Below are 17308 nucleotides of genomic sequence, written 5' to 3' on the forward strand. Positions count from 1 at the left end.
GAAAATACACTTTAAACCAGCTGTTGAATGTTCTGTGTTGTCATCGTCCCTTGGTGGTCCTCAGAGGTGGAACTGTGCCTGCCTCTCCTCGGATTCCCTATGACTGAACAACTTACTGGAAAAAAATTACAAAGAAAATGAAGGGACTGTTGCTTAGTGAGGTTCGCAGTAGTGTGGATTAGAAAACACAAATGGGCACAGCAACCATAAATTCAGTACAGCTTTAAAACAAAGAAAACAGTGTTAAGACATATTATATTTTAGAGAAAAAAAATGTGCCAAAATTAGAACAACAAATTAAGTCTATTGGACCACAAAATTTAATATAAGGAATATGAGATATATATATATAATTAAAAGTATGTAATGAAATGGTAAATGAGCATATTACAGCTGAGTATAATGATGGGCTAAAAATTGTGGTGTCAGTAAAAGATAAGAAAACCACTCTTGCAAAACATTCAAAAAAAGTATTTCTTGTTAGCATTTTGCCATCTCATTGCTATCTCATTGTTAATTTGACATTTTTGTAGAATTTGTATGTGCTTTTATACTGCATGCATGCCTGATCAAAAGACAAATAGTGTACAAGCTGTAGCCTGCCAGTTCTGAAAACCATTATGCAGAAAGCAGGTATTTGACCCACATGTAATATACCCATTGCACACAACCTTCTCTGCCACACAAATGCCTGCATTTTATTCTAGTCTGTATTTAATAATTCTGTGGTTAATAATTTTATAATTAACTTATAATCAATATTATATAATAATATATTTATAATTTTATGCTAAATATAGGCACTTCCACAAATTCCTTATTTTTCTAATACACAAAACAGGTGAGAAAACAACAGCAGAAAAAAATGCCAGTTGTGTGGTCTAAAAGATGCATGACGGTTACAGGCTCTGTCTTTCTTCATGCCCCATCAAAGTTGAGAATTAGCCATTGCCCACAGCACACCAAAGACTGGGCTGGGCAGCTGAAGCAAACAGGAATCACAGCCTGGGCTGTGCAGGCATGGGGGCTGCATGTAGCGTCAGGTTGGTGTTTGTGGGTACACACTCACCATACCATTTACAGCCGGAAAGGCAGGATTGCCTCCAAGCCAAATCCAAAGGCAATGCCTTAGACTTTCCACTTGCTGTCTCTCAGAAAGACTAAATGCTGCTTATTTTGGCTAGCAGTACCACACAAGTTCTCTTTTAATCATGAAACCAACCCTACTCGTTATGTTTTGGCATGTAACTGCAGTGGCGTGTGATTGCAGCATATCTGGACATACCTGCATTAATTTCAGTCCAGACAGCGCAAGCGAAAATAATGATGCAGAGAGGGTTTTCAGGTGAGGCACTCGTGCCTCTTCCAGGTCACAAACCTGATGGTACAAATGGCATAAAATTAATGCCACCATATTGCTACTGCTACTATTGCTCAAACTAACTAGATTAACACAGTGTACTCTAGTGCTACATCTTCTATGGCAATGTGTGTACAACCTTCCATCCTAATATATCCCAGGCATGACCCCCACCATGTTTTATGGCCAATTTTTAAAGCTAGAAATGGAGGCAAGCCATAGCAGCCAGAGAAGCAGAAATGCTTCAAAGAAACCTCAGTACTAAGCCTGAGCTGAACTCTGAGCCAGTCTTGAAGGAGAATTGAAAAATATGGAGCAGGTGTCCACGTCCAAATTATCTGTGTCTAAAGTTTCACGTACAGTTTAAGCTGGCATAAACCATCACTACTGCTAAAAAAGCACTTCCAGGCTCTGCTCCTTCTTAGTTGCTTGTATCAGCCCTTCCTCCTCCTTGCCTTTGCACAGGCATGAGTCTGTGCAATTGCCTGATGACCTGCATTCAGATCTGGGTGAAAACTGATTGTTTTCTCCCTGCAAGGGCTTTGCCTCGGCAGCCCAGTTCACCATGCAGCCATGCAAAAGCCATGCTGACAGAGGCGGGATGGGCAGCACAGCAGCAGGAACGGGGCTCGGCAGGCAGGGGAGGGGTGTGACTGCTGCTTTTGGCAGGCAGTTAGATTTAAACTGCCTGGACATACGCATGAAACTGTATTTTCCATGTTGAAAGGTGGTGAGACGTCATTGCACACCCAGTGTGGCAATGAGATGTAAAGAGACAATCCTTTCAACTCTAAAATTGAGTTAAAAGTTGCTAGAGCTGCCTTTATCCTTTGCCAATTGTTGTGCCTTTACAATAACTTCTGTTAGCTTTAAAATATGTTCTTTTTCTTCCTGTTCCATATTCACTGAAGACGCCTGAGATTAGGATTGAGTTCTCCAGATATAATTTAGAGTTTCTCAGTTTGAATGTGCTGCCTCATAAAGGGGGGGAAGCCATACTGCCATGTGTTAGCTCACTGTTTTATATGGTATTATGATCACGCAAGACACCCCGATTACTCTGGTTTCACATCTTTTCTAGCTAATTTTTTAGTTTTCATGATAGTGGAAAAAAACTTGATAAAAATCCAGAGACCCACTAGCTGGAGGGCAGAAAGAATACAGGCCCCAAAATGCACGCTTAAAACCTTGTTGTAATAATGCCAGCTTCACAACAGTGTACCACTGTGGTTGGGCAGTGCTTGCACAGGCTCCTTTGCTTTCGCTCTCTTGTCCTCTAACGGAGCAAGTGAAATTACGTGTTTTAAACAGTGGCATGTTAACACAGTGCCTGATGCAGACTCTGCACTCCTCCTCTTGGACTAGAGTCTGTTCCACCCCCTCATTTCTCATACTCTACTGGAATAGTTTATTTCGTTCTGCAACCAGGGCCTACAGTCAGACATGATAAATCCCAGCTCTGCAGATACACAGTCATGCTTATAATGCCTGGACAAAGTGCCCTAGGCAAGAGACCTCTGAAGCAAGTGTTGTGCTCTCTGAAGCAAATCCCTATGAATTGAGTGATTTAATATTTAAATAGATCTTTTAATCATTTGACTAATTGGCAATGCCTCAGACAGGAAGGATAAACACGTTAGTCACAGCATTTAAGAGACGAAGTATGCGGCACCTCTCCTCCTCCAGAGCATGAGATTCAAGTCATTTGCATTTGATATTTGTGCTTTCTTTTAAAACATGGCACCTCTGATTGACTTTGTCTGGACACTTCTTCAGGCTCACCAGCAGATCAGTTCATAATAAAGCACAAGCACTCTCAGATCAGACAGAAAATGCCTGTAAGTGTCATATCCTGGGGAAGCCAGAGCACGTAGGCCTCCACTGCTTGTCCTGGCAATGCTGAACCTGTCAGGTGAGCAAAAGCACCCCCTGCTTTTTGACTTTCTTAGCATCTTATTGTACTTATTGCACCTAGTGCTTAAGATCTTGCTGAACTCAACTCCGGTTACTTGTCATGGCTCAGTGAAGTAATATGTCTTATTTTATGCCCAGAAATGTATACTTGTGCTCTACTGCTTTAACTGGATTTTACACTCCCTTGTTCAAAAATAACACACCTTGGGGAAAAGCCTCTGATGTTTGTGAAATGACTGTATTTGATTCATCAGTAAAGTGTTCTTCCATGATTCACCTCGATACCATACATCTTTGTGATGTACAATTAACATATATGATGTAGTGTGATGCTGCACACCTCTTTATGATTCATTGTGCTACACAGCTGATTTTTATATGGCAGATCTACACATACATGTAACAATAGTCAAATATGAGAGATAACAAGGAGGCGAGATTCTCCAGTCAGTGAAAAACCACTGTATAAAGACACGGGTAGATGAGCTGGGGATTACGGTGTAAAGCAGTGATGGTGTTGATTATTGCACAATACCGATACAAATAATGTACTGTCACAACCACGTGATGTGTTTACCTCAGTAGAAAAATTGTTTGCCCCTGAATCTTTTGAGTCACTTCCTTTAAGCATGACAAGCTTATTTTCAATTTGCAAAAAGTTTTCCACAACAGCAGAGTGCCTCGGTGCCATTAAAAAGTTTGGATAAGGAAGGGTCCACGTGGCTTCAGAGGGTAGAGGTGGGTTGCCTCTGTTTTCTTCCTGACCTGGGGTGACCATCCTGAGGGCAGCCAGGGAATACTGACAGTGGATAGGAGGGACTTGCCCTTACCAGTTAACTTCTCCTCTTCTTCCACATTCCTCAAAGTAGGACTGGCTATAGTGGCACAACCTGCTCCCTTCCTATTCCTTGGAACCACCAGACCCTCTCACTGACCCGCAGTCACAGCACTCTTGGCAATCCCAGATGCTGCTTCTTGCGGTAACACCATCCCAACTCTGATGGCACAGGAACAACGAAGCAGATTTTTTAAAAAAATTACTGTAATCTGGTCATTTTGGTGATCATTTTAGATAAATTTAGCCTGTCACTGAAGCAGCAACCCTGGAGGGAAGGAACCTGTGCTTCCCAAGCTGCAGCCACGGCAGCGCAGCACCGCGCCAGGCCTCCCTCCATCTGCCACGGCAGGGCCGCGCTTCTGAACCAAACCACCCGAGCTGACAGGCCCTGCTCGGCCCAGAAGGCTCTTCCTAACTTTGGCGCGGCTGACCGACAAGCACACAGCCTGCCTCAGTCGAAGCCCGTCTTCTCAGCTCAGCCCGAGCCGCCCACGGAGCCGGCGGTCGCTCCAGCTCGCCTCACGGCGGCCCCTCACGGCGGGCGAGGGCCGCGCGGGCCGTGGGGGGCCCGGCGCCCCGTTACTCAGCATCGCGCCGGGGACGAGCGTGGTGGGCACGCGGCCCTCCCCGCCCGCCGCCCCGCGCGCCCGCCCTCGGCCGGGGCGGGGGTCGCGCCGGCACCAGCCGCCGCCAGGCCTGACGCCTCGCCGCGCCGGCACCGCGCCCCCTACCGGCGGGGCGGCCGCGCTGCCCGCTCCCCTGAGGCGGCGGCGGCGGCCTCGCCTCCCCCGCGGGGCCCGGCGCAGAGCGCGGGGTGGCGCCGCTGCGAGGCGGCGCGGGGGCGGCGGCGGCTCCGGCTCCCCGGCACCAACCGGAAGCGCGGCGGACGGAGCGGGAGACGCGGTCGCGCCGGTTCCAGCCTCCTTCGGCGGCTCCGGGATCGGCGCCGCTCGAGTCCCGCCAGCCCGGAGTCCCTCGGGGAAGGTGAGGAGGGCGCGGCGCCCCCCGCCACGCCCGGGCTGGGGAGGGGGCGGCGGTGCAGTCGGTGCGTGTTCGGCCGGGCGGCGGGAGGCGGCGGGCAGCCGGCGGGGCGCAGCGCGGCCGGAGAGCGCGGCCGGGCCGTGGGTGTCCCCGCCGGGTTTGACGTTTCCCACCCGCTGAGGCAACTTTGAAAGTCGTTGCGGGGGAGGCGCTGGGCAGCCCCGGCGCACGGCCTGACCTTGCCCCGCCACGGGGAGCGGCCAGTCCCCCCGGGAGGCGGCGGCGGCGGCGGCGGCGCCCACGCGCGGTGGGGCGGGGGTCCCGCGGGCGCTGCTGGGGGCCAGGAGACGGGCAGTGCCCGGTGGTGCCCGCCGAGGGGCGGCCGGCGGGGCGGGGAGCGGAGCGGAGCGGCGGCTGTGCGGGACGGCCCCGCGCGAGAAAGGCGCTGCCCGCGGTTGTCGTCCGTGGGGCTTGGCCGCGAGACGCGGAGAGCGGGGCCAGGGGCCGCTGCCCGCGCCCCCCCGCCCCTCAGACGGTGTTTCCAACATGTTAGATTTACGTGCACCTGCTGCGTTTTTCTGTTGTTTTGAGCGTAAAATCCCTCAGGTTGGGCTTTGAAGTGGGACTTTTCTTCCCCAACGTTCTTTACTTTTCCTCCTCAGTTTTTAAGTAAACTGGCATTCGTTTTTTTTGCTGTGTTCACTCAAGTGAGTTCCTTTCTACCAGTATGCCTTTTTTTTTTTTTTTTTTTTTTTTTTTTTAGCACGTGTGTGTGTGTGTGAACCATCCATTACCCCTCTATCCAGCATGCTTTGCTGTGAGTTTTAGCGACAGAGCCATCGGGAAAGCCATGGATCATTACTTTTTTTAAATTCCAGAAGCAGAAATAATTTGAAAGCACTGGATTAACTGGGTCACTGCCTGAAAACATCATAGCTTTCTGCTGGAGCCATGCAGTTAGATGTTTTCAGGACTTTGACCTGAAATTGTAAGTCCTTGGAAGCCTACTTGTTTTATCTGTCAGTAATGTACTTTGCATACCGGTGGTATTGTGTGAATACTGGTAACCCTGGAGAGCCTGGCTCACTGAGGGGGGAGAAGGCAGAAATGCTGACAAAACCAAGGCCCAGATCCTGCAGTCGTGCCCATGCAAGGACCAAGCAGCTCTATGGGCCAGGGTGTAGGTTTAGCTGCCTTGTCTTTCTTGCGTGTTGTTGCATGCATACTCCTGGCAGACATCACTGTCAAGGTATAATGTAAAGCAAAGTGAGCAGTTTAGGGTTTCTCCAAGGTAAAATGTTTTCTATTTGAAGTGAAGCCTTTAAACCCATCAGTTTGACATTGACACAGCTCAGGTCAAAAATAATTATTTTCCTGAAGTACTCAAACTGTTTATGCTGAGTTGAGCTGTTTTTCTGTAGCGCTGATGGTTATATAAATTCAAATAAAATTAGAAATGTTGTTAATGGACGTTATACAGAATTCTTAGGTTCTGACAAAGGACAGGCTCAAATGTGATGCTTCTGTAGGTAAGGTAGGCAGAGCCATGCCTCCAGTCTCACCATCTGCAGGGTTGCTGCTAATTAAGAAAGTTTAGGAATTGTAGGGGTTGTTGACTTTATTGTAACTCATTGGAGATTAGAAGATTAGGTTATATTTAATTTGGAGTTGTGCTTGGAGTTTGTTTGCATCTTATCCATCAGTAGTTCATGATATGATTAAAGAATCCTTTATTTATAAAAACTTATTTCTGCAGTATCTCTTGTAGCTTGATATCACTGTAACTCCTGTTTTTTGTTTAGACAAGACAGTGTTTAACCATGTTTTGGCATTTGAGGGTTGGGGTTTTTTTGTTGGGTGCTTTTTTTAAAAAAAAAAACAAACCAACAGACTAAATAAATATGCTGCTGCAAAAATCCAGGTTGATATGCTGAAGGACTGTAAGCCATACTGGATACAAAGGATGATTTGAATCTAAAAATGGATGGTCAAAGATCCTGAAAGCAAATGGACTGTTTTGCCAAATAAGGAAACTTGGCACATTCTGCTGTGTATTTTAAGATAGCACAAGTGTAGTGTGCTACTACTTTATTGGCAATATGTTGGCAGCGGGCCTTCCTGAAACAAGCATTCAATCTGCTTCGTGGAACCACACAGTGAAATGAGGGCAGTGAGTTGCGTGGTTGTTACCTTTAATAAATTACAAAGGGTTTTTCCGAAGTAATCGAATATTTAAGCAGCGTCAGGTGCATGTGCAAGATGAGAGATGCAATTTTCAGTTCAGCAGCCACGCACTAAGCAAAATATGAGTTGCAGTTACTGTGTAATTTGTGCTAAATTCTTTCCTGCCTCCTCTCTCTGACATGCAAGTCCCTTAGTGGAAGCCCTGTGTGCTGTGGGAGCTGTAGCTGAATGACAGATGGTAGGGTCTTCTGGTTTGCCCATGGAGTAAACAGAGATTTGGGCTTGGTGGCACTTCCCTCACTGTGCAGGCTGTTTTCAGGGAGCTGGGAGGTACAGATGCATGCGTCGGGTTCTTCGAGTGTGGCTGTGCTCCAGGGCAGGGCAGGGCAGCCTGCTGTGCTGTCGGTTTGCAACCCATCTGCCTGGCTGCTTGGGGGTCCCCTCACCGTTGGGGGTCTAGGGGGAACAGCAGGAGTGGGACCCCAGCAGTGTCCTGGGGAGGGACCCCAGTGCAGGTTACTTGCCTAAAGTGCTGTAATCACAACAAGCCAGTGATGGTGGATGGTTTCCTACACCAAACACTTGTACTCTACTGAACTGAGCTTGTTGTGGATTAGTAGCTTGCTGCAAAGTGACTCTGTGTAATAGAGTCCTGACATGTTAAATACTAATGTTAAATAATAACTTGACATTAAATACTGCCAAATGTGGCTCAGATCTGTTTCTTTTTGGTGTGAAATGAACAGCTTCTAAAAGCATGCCCAAATAAGTTACTATGAGGGAAAAAAATGATGCAGGAGAAAATTGAGATGATGTTGTAAGATTACAAGTTCATGTTAACTATTAGAAATAAAACAGAAAAAGGAGAGAGTTCTTTTTCTCACCCAAAAAAGAACCCATAGGAATAATTGAAATAAACAGCAATTTAATTATTTCTCAAAATATCTGTAATTCACCATTTCTGAACTGTCATGTTTTCATTTAATTGACAACAACCAACAAAGTCAGTTCACATCACATTCCCTACTGCTGCATGACAACAGTGGTTAAACACCCAAAACTGTGTTAGTGAGGAAGGATGGTGCTGACACCAAACCTGCGTTAGGCTGTGTGCCTGTGCGTGGGGGAATTGCTGTAATGCCCCTGGCTCCAAGCGCGGAGATGCTGTTGAAGAGGACTGCTCTCCTGACTGCAGAAGTGTAAAATGCAAAGAAGTGCTGCACGTTGTTGGAATAATGCCCTTGTTTTGGATGCAAGTGTAAGACTTTGGAGTTTAATGAAATACTTGATCTAAATTTTTTTCCGTAACCAATGGTATAAACTCAGATTGGGTATCTTTTAAAACAGGATGACAAGTTAATAACTGTGTATGGATTTGTCACATGCAGTTGTTACTCTAAACAGTTGTTTTCTTAAACATAACAAAGAGATTGATCTGTCTAATTGAGGATTAACTACCTTGCATCCAAAAACATGGAGTAATGTTCAAGCAGGTCTGTTCTTTCATCTAGGAGAAAACTGTATACCTAATTTAGGCCATCATTAATTACAGATCTCTAAATAAGCTGTCCCATGTAAATCTCCCCTACTTTCTCTGGAAAACCTGATACAAACCAATGAATTATTCTTTAAATTATATTACTTTAATGTCTGGTGGTGCCTATAGCATCTGCAGCTGATAGACTGTTGTAGATAAATTTGAAATTGTGAAAGTGTTAAAAGATGAACAGTAGCTTCTACAAATGCTTGTGTGCTAGGCAGTGCATTGTGATTATGTAAATGTTTAGGTAAAGTTTTAAGCGGCAAAAGGGACACATCAGAAAAGTACTCGTATTTATGAAGTGTCTGGTGTGCATGATGTAGCATCTTGAAAAATCGTGCTATCTTTCTGTGAAATCTTGGAATAACATCTATGTTAGCATAACTTTCAGAAGTCAAATAATTTTCTTGTTTATACAGATTTGGTTCTTCTGGGTGGACAATCATTTAAAATAATTTGACAGCTCTTCAGAACTACTGAATTCAGATAATGAAGGCCAGAAATACTTGTTTCCTGTGATGTATGCTTCTTTTTGCTTGGTTTTCTGTTCATTCTGCCATCCCAACTGCAGCCATCTGTTATCAGCTGTTCACACTTTCCTGTTAAATTTATGGTCCAGTCAGTGCGTATGCTTTTGCCTATGAGTAACATTACTCTTCTGAATAATTCTGTTGTCAGTAAGGAGATTATTCATTGAAGCATAATTATCCACACTCATAAACGTGTGCAGGGCTGTGTGACCTTAAATTGTGAGGTCTGTGGGTTGGGAGGCTGACCTGTTTTATTTGTCTGTAAAGTGTCACATACGCTTGAGACACTGTGTACACAGCATTAACTTGGAGCAACTGCTGGAGTAAACGAGGCAAATGAGCTTTTGCTGAAGGCCTGCTAATTAAGCATGACTGGCAAAGAAGAAAGAAGTTGAAACTGGCTTTGCTACCCTTCTGATTTGCAGGAGTGACCAATTTCTTTTCCCTTGATCTTTCTCTAAAGAAAATGTGTGCAGGCCAGTGCAAAAGATGACACAGGGATGGCAGGAAATCTTAACAGCAACAGCAACAAGGTTAAAACAAGAACAAAAGGTCAGCAGAAGAGTTTAGGCACTTGTATCAGGGAAGGAGCCAGGAGAGTACTGGAAGAATGGACTTTTATTTCGTGTCCCATGAGCAACCCCTCCTTGGACTTGCACAGCTGGCAAAGGAGTGTTTGTGTTCCCTCGCCAAGAGCTTTGCAGGTTGGTTGTCAGCAAAAAGCATGTGTGAAGCCTGCTCCCTCTTGAACGTGATGCCTTCTGTAAACATGGTGTGGTCAGCGCTTGCCTTTACCCTTACAGGTGGTGAAGAGATGTAAAATGAAGCAGACAGTTTCAGAAAAGGCTCTATGTTATCTTGTGCAATATGTAGAAAAATGTTAGTATCTTCATCTCTCATTTGGAGAATAGCTGCATCCAAATAGTGCCAGAAATTTCTGGTCAAATGATACCTCAAAATTTTAATCAGATTAGCTGTACAGTCAGGAGCGGTGGGGAGGAAATTATGTCTGTGTTTGTTACAGAAGGGACTGGGATAAAGGGGTTTTGGCAGTCGGCAGGGCTAGGTGTATTACAAGTGCATGTCCCAGCCCCAGACAGCACATAATGTGTTGATTCCATCTCAAAAAGCACTATGGATTGGACGCTCTCAGTAGACACAGTACCTTTAGGTACTAGAGTTAGACCAGTATAATTGGAGGTGTAATTTTCACCAGGAACCCCAAATCTCTATGTCTTTTTTTGGGTTTGTTTTATTCAAACCTGTCTCATTTTATGCTGGTAAATTTACTTTCATTAGTTGCAAGTATAGTAACTTTTGCTGGTAATTAAAACTCCTTTGTCTAATCTGGTGGATCTGAAATGATCTCTCAGCAGCCTTGCAGATGGATCTGGAGGATGCTGTGTCCTGCAGTCCAGTTAAGGATCTGAGGCTTCCTGGTCTTACACCTTTAAAAAAAGAAACCTAAAATTAGTCATTGTTCATGCATTTAGGTGATAATGTTTCTTGAAATTCACTACAGGCGTAAGCTTTATCGCTGTGAAATCTCCGGGAAGGACGTTCTGTTCCCCTGGCCACAGACATGGGATCATCTCTTGAAACTGCCGACACCAACCTTGGCACAGGCTGCAGAATTTCACATCTTGTAACCCAGATGAATTACCATGTACTTGGGCTTTGTTATAACATGCAAACAGAACTGAGTCACTTGGGAAGAGATGTTTAGTGTGGCCAGGTTTTTCCACGTCCGTGCGTGAAGCACTCCTGCCTCGCCCCAAGCGCCGGCAGCACGTGCGGTGTGTGCCGAGGCGCCACTGCCCACCTGCCGGAAGGCTGCCTGCCTGGCCAGGGCGGCACACACCTCGTGCGTGGCACGCACACACCTCGTGCACGGCTGTTGCGGCGCCAGAGCCGGAGTGCCTGGCATGCCTGAGCTCCTAGGCGAGCTCGGAGCTGGGAGCATGCTTCCCGTCTGTTGGCGTACTTCGCTCGCATCGGGGAAGGCAGCAATGCCTCTGCCTTTTACAGAGCTGCTTCCAAGGTGTTTGGGAAATGTCAGTATTGCTCTGAGGAATATTTTTAGTCATTTCTGTCTCCTAGCTGCTCCTAATCCTAATAGCTCGTGCAAATTTTGCAAACACTTGCACAGCCTGCTGGGAGTACGAGTTCCCAGGATCTTTTCTTCCTCTGCCCCACAGATTTTACTGTAGCATGTTTGTGGCAACTGGTGGTGGTTTTGTGAAACGAAACAAATAAACTGGGTGTCTGAGCATGTGTAAGAGAGCCCATAAATCTGAAGCATGTGTTAATGAAAGCTTTTCTCTTCACAGGTTTTGCTGTGGTATATTTTGTCATTATGAGATGTCGTCTACCAGTGCTTCATTTGTGCAAATTAGATTTGATGACTTGCAGTTTTTTGAGAACTGCGGTGGAGGGAGTTTCGGGAGTGTCTACCGAGCCCGATGGATTTCTCAGGACAAGGAGGTGGCTGTAAAGAAGCTGCTCAAAATAGAAAAAGAGGTAAGAATTTACTTTTCACTTTGCTGTGGAAACAAGGACAGAAATTCTTTTCTGGTGTCTTCCATCCTCTAGCTAACTGAAGCAAACTGCCTCGGGCTTGTTGTTTGTTTAATTACAAAACCCTGTAACTGGATGGTGTTACAATAAGGACATACTGAGGGGGCTCCAGCTGAGGGTGTTTCTATTTAAAGCATTATTGTTTTATTGATTACTGTCCTTCCCCACTTTTCTGGTTTAGCAGCTCCTCTGTGCCCTGGCCCTGAGGAGGATGAGAGCTAGCTGCACCTGTGAAGCTAGTGATTGATTTCCCTTTGATACCGCTGGGCATGTTGCTAGATAGGAAGAGGTAGTGTTCACTGTCTTTGCCTGCTTCTCTTTTCTCCTCTTTACATTTGGTCTCTTAAGCTCTGTGGTTCATGTCTGTATGCTCACTGTAGACTTAGCGTGTGTTGCTCAGTGTTGTCTCTTTCCTGCTTGCTGCAGGTTTTGATCTGTGGCTCCACCAGCTCTGTGATAGTCGTAGCCACACTTCGGCTTGGTCTCATCTTGCAGCAAGGTTTAAGCCTAACCCTTCTACCAGTCACCTTCCCTTGCAGCGTCCTGTGCACCTGGAAGGGCAGACAGGTTCTTGGCAATCCTGTGGGAAGAGGCAGAATTAACTTACTGCACCTTTACCAACTAAGGTTGGTTGGAGGTTTTTTTAAAAAAAAGATTTTCAGGTAAACCTAAAAATCCCCTTCACCCTCAGCTTTTGTACACTTCCAGCCAAGACACAGTGTATATGGTTGTCACAATGCTCCAGTCTGTCTGCTGGTCACCACTGCTGACGCAGCAGTGAGGACACACCAGTGTAGTGATGGACAGCACAGTTACTGGACTGCTGTTCCAGCATGACTATATCTAACTTGTATAGAATATCATCAGGGTATTTTAAGAAGACAGTTATAAGCTGGAGGACAGCAGAGCTGGACTAGGGATAATGCTTAGTACACCTAAGTTCATCCACCGCTGCAGAAACTGAGTTAGAGTGATTACGTCATGCTTAGTGATGTAACAAGCGTGTTTGATCATGATTAAGCAAGTTGCTGTCTAAAATAATGTGTAAGGATCTCATGATTTTTCCAGGATGATTGTAGATGTACACCTTTTGTCCAGTGTCAGTTTGTACTGTTCTTTTTGTTTGTACTGTTTGTTAATATCAAAAGATATACAAAGACAAGTAAAATTGGTGCTATGCAGTATCAGTAATGTGCTCCTTAAAAGTCAACTGGCTGGAAGATCTCTGTAATGCTTAGTGAAGTTTGTTTATTGAATAGGTGTGTTTCTGGTGGGATTACACGGGAGTCTGCTGGACATGTTGCTAACTAATTAAAGCATTTTTAAAAGAAAATTTAAAAACAATATTACTGCATTTTGTGATGCCATAAACCTTAGTGGAATGGCAAATGATGGAGAAAGTAGGACAGTCATATGTATTGCTTGACACAATTGGACCATTTGACAAAAATATTATTTTTAAAACAGCCAAATACAATGTTCAGCTTGTAGTAATGAGGAACACAGGTTGTGCACTAGGAAAAGGAAATTGTATGCTGGAAAGAATTTAGTATATTTTAAGGGTTTATTTTAGGGATTAATGAAGACTTGCAACTCATTAAGAGCTCATATCATGGTGCTGTTAGGCAAATAAGGTTAATGTCCTTGCATATCTAAATGAGGATCAGGTAACTTGTGAGAACCAGCTGTGCTTTATCTGTGGCCCTGGGGTGTCCTGCTTTGAGTGAGTGGTGGGGGGTTTTTGGTAGTGGGGTGGGGGTGGTGCTACAGTGGTGGCCCCCAGTAAGAAGCTTCTTGAAGCTCCCCTGGGTCCAAGTCAGACCCACCTTTGCACCAAGGCCAGGCCAGTGAGCTGTGCCTCTGTGATAATGTATTTAAGAAGGGGAACCTGAGAGGGGCTGTGGGAGTTGTGAGGAGGACACCTATGCAAACACTGAGGTCAGTGGGAGGAAGGCAGGGAGTTGTACGAGAGGAGAGACTCCACTGTATTCCATGGTGAGAAGGGGCAGTGAGCGGCTGCATGGTACTCAGTTGCTCAAACCACAACATGGGGAAGTTGGTGTTAGGCAGTAGGTGCAGACCTGGTTCTCTTGTGTTTGAAAGGATGTAAATGAACTGGAGGGGCAGCCCAAGGAGGCTGCAAAACTCAGAGTGTAAAGTAGGGGGGCTGTGGAGGAGTGTGTGTTGGAAGGGGTTGATGGACATCATCCATCAGGATGAGTTGACAGAAGGGGAGCAGGTGCCCTCCACCACAAAGTTGTTTCTTGTCCTTCAGGCTGGTCATCTTTTGCACCTTAAACTATTAAAACTGGTTATAGTGGGAGCAGCTTGGTGTGGGCATCTTCTCTTGAAAGTTTTCTGGGGAGGCGGAAGAGAGGCAAGTGATGAAACCTTAATTAAGTCTAGCAAGTTTTGGTAGAACATGTCTGTCAAAAACCCTAGAGAATTAAAAAAAAAAAAAAAGCTTGTTCACAAAAATTGTGTTTTCATATGGAGAAAATGCTGGGTTTATTTAATCTTGTGCAGAAAGTTACTACAAGAACAAATGGTTGGGATCTAAAACTAGACAAATTAGAATGGGAAATAAGTCACAGATTGTAAGGAGTGAGGATGAGTAATGCTTGGAGCAGACTACAGATGGAAGGAGCAAAGATGGAGAGCCCTTTCTATCCCTTCATGTCTTCATATTGAGATGTCTTTTTGGGCAATTGTTTCTGTCGTGTTGTTGAGCTCAACACAAGAGCAGCTTGCTGAAGTATAGTGGCCTGTCATGTACCAGAGGCCAACCTTGTTGGCCTAAAGGTCTTTTCTGACCCTAATGGCTGTCAGGCTGTTTACACATGTAATATGTTTATCTGTAGTGATGACAATAATGAACGTCTGTGACAGAACTGTGCTGAAAGTCATGGTGAATCAATGGCTTTTCTGATAGCGGTAGAAAAATAACTTGCTGTAATTCTATGTATCTCTATTTAGTAGATATTTGGATGGTTTGCGTTTAGTCCAGAAAACTAATTATTACTCTTTGTGGTTTGTTTGGAAGGAAGTGTCCTTTTAACTCCATGACTGATTGTCTTGTATTTCTGTTAACTGTTGCCAATAATCCCTAACAACTGATTAAAGGGGAAACGGGAGAGTTGGGAAAAGCTTGCTCAGAGGAATTTCGTGCTAGCTGAATCCAAGGGCACAAGCCAAGTCAATGGAGCTGTGGTATCATTCTGCAAATATGTTGTATCTGTGTTTCATTTTATTAAACAAGCCAAACAAAACCAGTAAAGATCTTGAAGGCTTTATATTAGCCAAGTGGCTAACAAATTCTAACATGTGAAACAAAGCAATTCTTGTTCCAGTATATACAGCATATTATACTAAAATATGTGCTCAGAAAAACTTCAAATACTTGGAAGGGTGTTGCTCAGACAGATTTCTTCAAAACTCTTTAAAATTTGAGAAATGGGAAGACCCCTGCAAGGCACTAACTTTTTATAGACAGGTAGTAAAATACGACTGTATGGGCGGAGGTGTGTGTTTATGTGAATAAAATACATCTAAAGAGATGTGCTGAGAAAAATAAGTACACTGAAAGGCCTTGATTAGGATATCAGTTCTGAAAGTCTGGATAAGACTTCTACCGATTAAGTAAACCATAAAAATATGTCTTGAGTGATTAAATAACGGCAAAAATAAAACTAAATGGCCATTTTATCATCTAGTACGAGCACTTAAGCAGGTTTAGGTTTTAAGCAAGGAACAGGAGTTCCTTGTGAATTGTTTTATGGAAAATCAAGCTATCGGCATGATATTTATGATGCATATGGGGGAGTAGAAATGCCTCCTGTAGCAGGATGTACACTTGCTCCTTTTGCCCTAAGTGATAATCATGTGCACTCATTGAAGAAAATTGCACACCTACTACTCAGGAACTTATTTGGTATTTTTGTGAACAATTTATATGAATTATTGGATAAACCCATAATTTGGCTCCCACTGAAATGGATGGGAGAGATTGGGCCCAAAGGCCTTATTCTGCAAATTGCTAGCAGTTCTTTTGACTCTTATTATCTTGAGCAGATAACTGCTGGAGTGAAATCTTACAAACGTTGTTTTATGCCTTGCCATGTTAGCTTTTCACTGAATAGCACTCAGCTCCTTCAGTTGTCTGTACATCTCTGAAGTTCCCCTGTTATTTGTCACTGCTTTTGAAGGCTGTGCTTTTGGTGGCTGTTTTTTGGCAGCTGGCATCTGATCTGGAGTGTTGTTCTTCAGTGAGACATTGTTCTGCTGGAATTTTACCTGAAATTTGAATTTAATTTTGATGTCGCTGCTCTTTGGAAATACTCCGTGATCCATGAACTGTCTCCGTGCTATTGATGGACAGCAGTATTGCATCTGATTTGCTTGCTTCAGCTGTTAGAACCATAGTACTTAGGTACAAGATCATTTGGTTTCATGCAGTACAGCTGTTCCTGGATTCCTTCAAAATGCTGGCAGTGGTCTGCGCAAACTGTAGGAGAGTAGCGGAAAAAAACCCCAATAAAATGTAACTGTAATCTTATTGGGAAATACTTCTGGTGAACTAACAGAACTAACTTGTGGATAAAAGATGTTAAATTGAGAGGGATTAACCGTGCATGCTTTGTTCAGTCATGTCTGTGCAATGCATCTGAGTTTTATGAGACTCAAAAATAAAAACATGTTTTTACTAGTTTGGATGCTGTATTGCTGGAATTCTGACTACCATGGAAATTAATTTTATATTGTCAGGTTTTCTTGTATGTAATACATGTGCAATAAGCTTTAGGGGAATCTTTTAATGCTTCATAAAACTTTTCATATGGAGTATAATGCAGCTTGTTCACTTTTTTGATTTTATGATCCACTTCTGGAAGGGACTGTCCAGAAAACATGGATTGTGCCTGTACCTTCCAAAGGGGATGAGTTAAGTATAACCACATGCATGTCACTGGACTTACCTCACTCATGTTTGTAGTCCTAAAGGAGAGCATGTGGTAATTTTAATGTGAGTCATGAGAGTAAGGACTGGGAATGACTTTCAAGAGTAACAAGAGAAAAACAACAGAGTAAAATAGAGCAAACCAAACCAAACTGAAATTGATATTTAGCCCTGACAGGACTAAAAATAGTAGATGTTCTTTTTGCTTGTGGTTTATAGCTGGTGTGGGTGCTTGGGTGCCAGGTTTGAATGAATCTCCACACTGGAACTTGACTGTAATGAAGGGCAATTTTGATGCTTTTTTATTTTATAAGCTCCTTCTAGGAGCTCCTACTTCCTTACCCCTCTCATGTCTGAGTCAGCAAGTATTGAGAGTGATTCAAGGTAACATCTACCAGGAAATGTCTGGATTTACCTGATTCCAGCTCAA

General features: G+C 44.3%; 1 protein-coding gene across 2 annotated transcripts in view; it reads left to right on the forward strand.

Annotated features, from left to right (window-relative positions):
• Positions 1–4925: 4925 nt before the first annotated feature.
• MAP3K20 (mitogen-activated protein kinase kinase kinase 20) overlaps positions 4926–17308 on the forward strand; it is a 92133-nt gene continuing 79750 nt past the window's right edge. The window contains exons 1-2 of one of the 2 annotated variants that reach the window (XM_074910264.1): positions 4926–5096; positions 11678–11867. In XM_074910264.1, coding sequence (XP_074766365.1) covers positions 11709–11867 — 159 coding nt within the window. In that variant the 5' untranslated portion in view covers positions 4926–5096; positions 11678–11708. The remainder of the gene's footprint in view (positions 5097–11677; positions 11868–17308) is intronic. The other variant, XM_074910265.1, reaches the window with a different exon arrangement.

This window comes from Athene noctua, chromosome 7 (genome assembly GCF_965140245.1).
Source record: "Athene noctua chromosome 7, bAthNoc1.hap1.1, whole genome shotgun sequence".
Classification (NCBI taxonomy): Eukaryota; Metazoa; Chordata; class Aves; order Strigiformes; family Strigidae; genus Athene; species Athene noctua.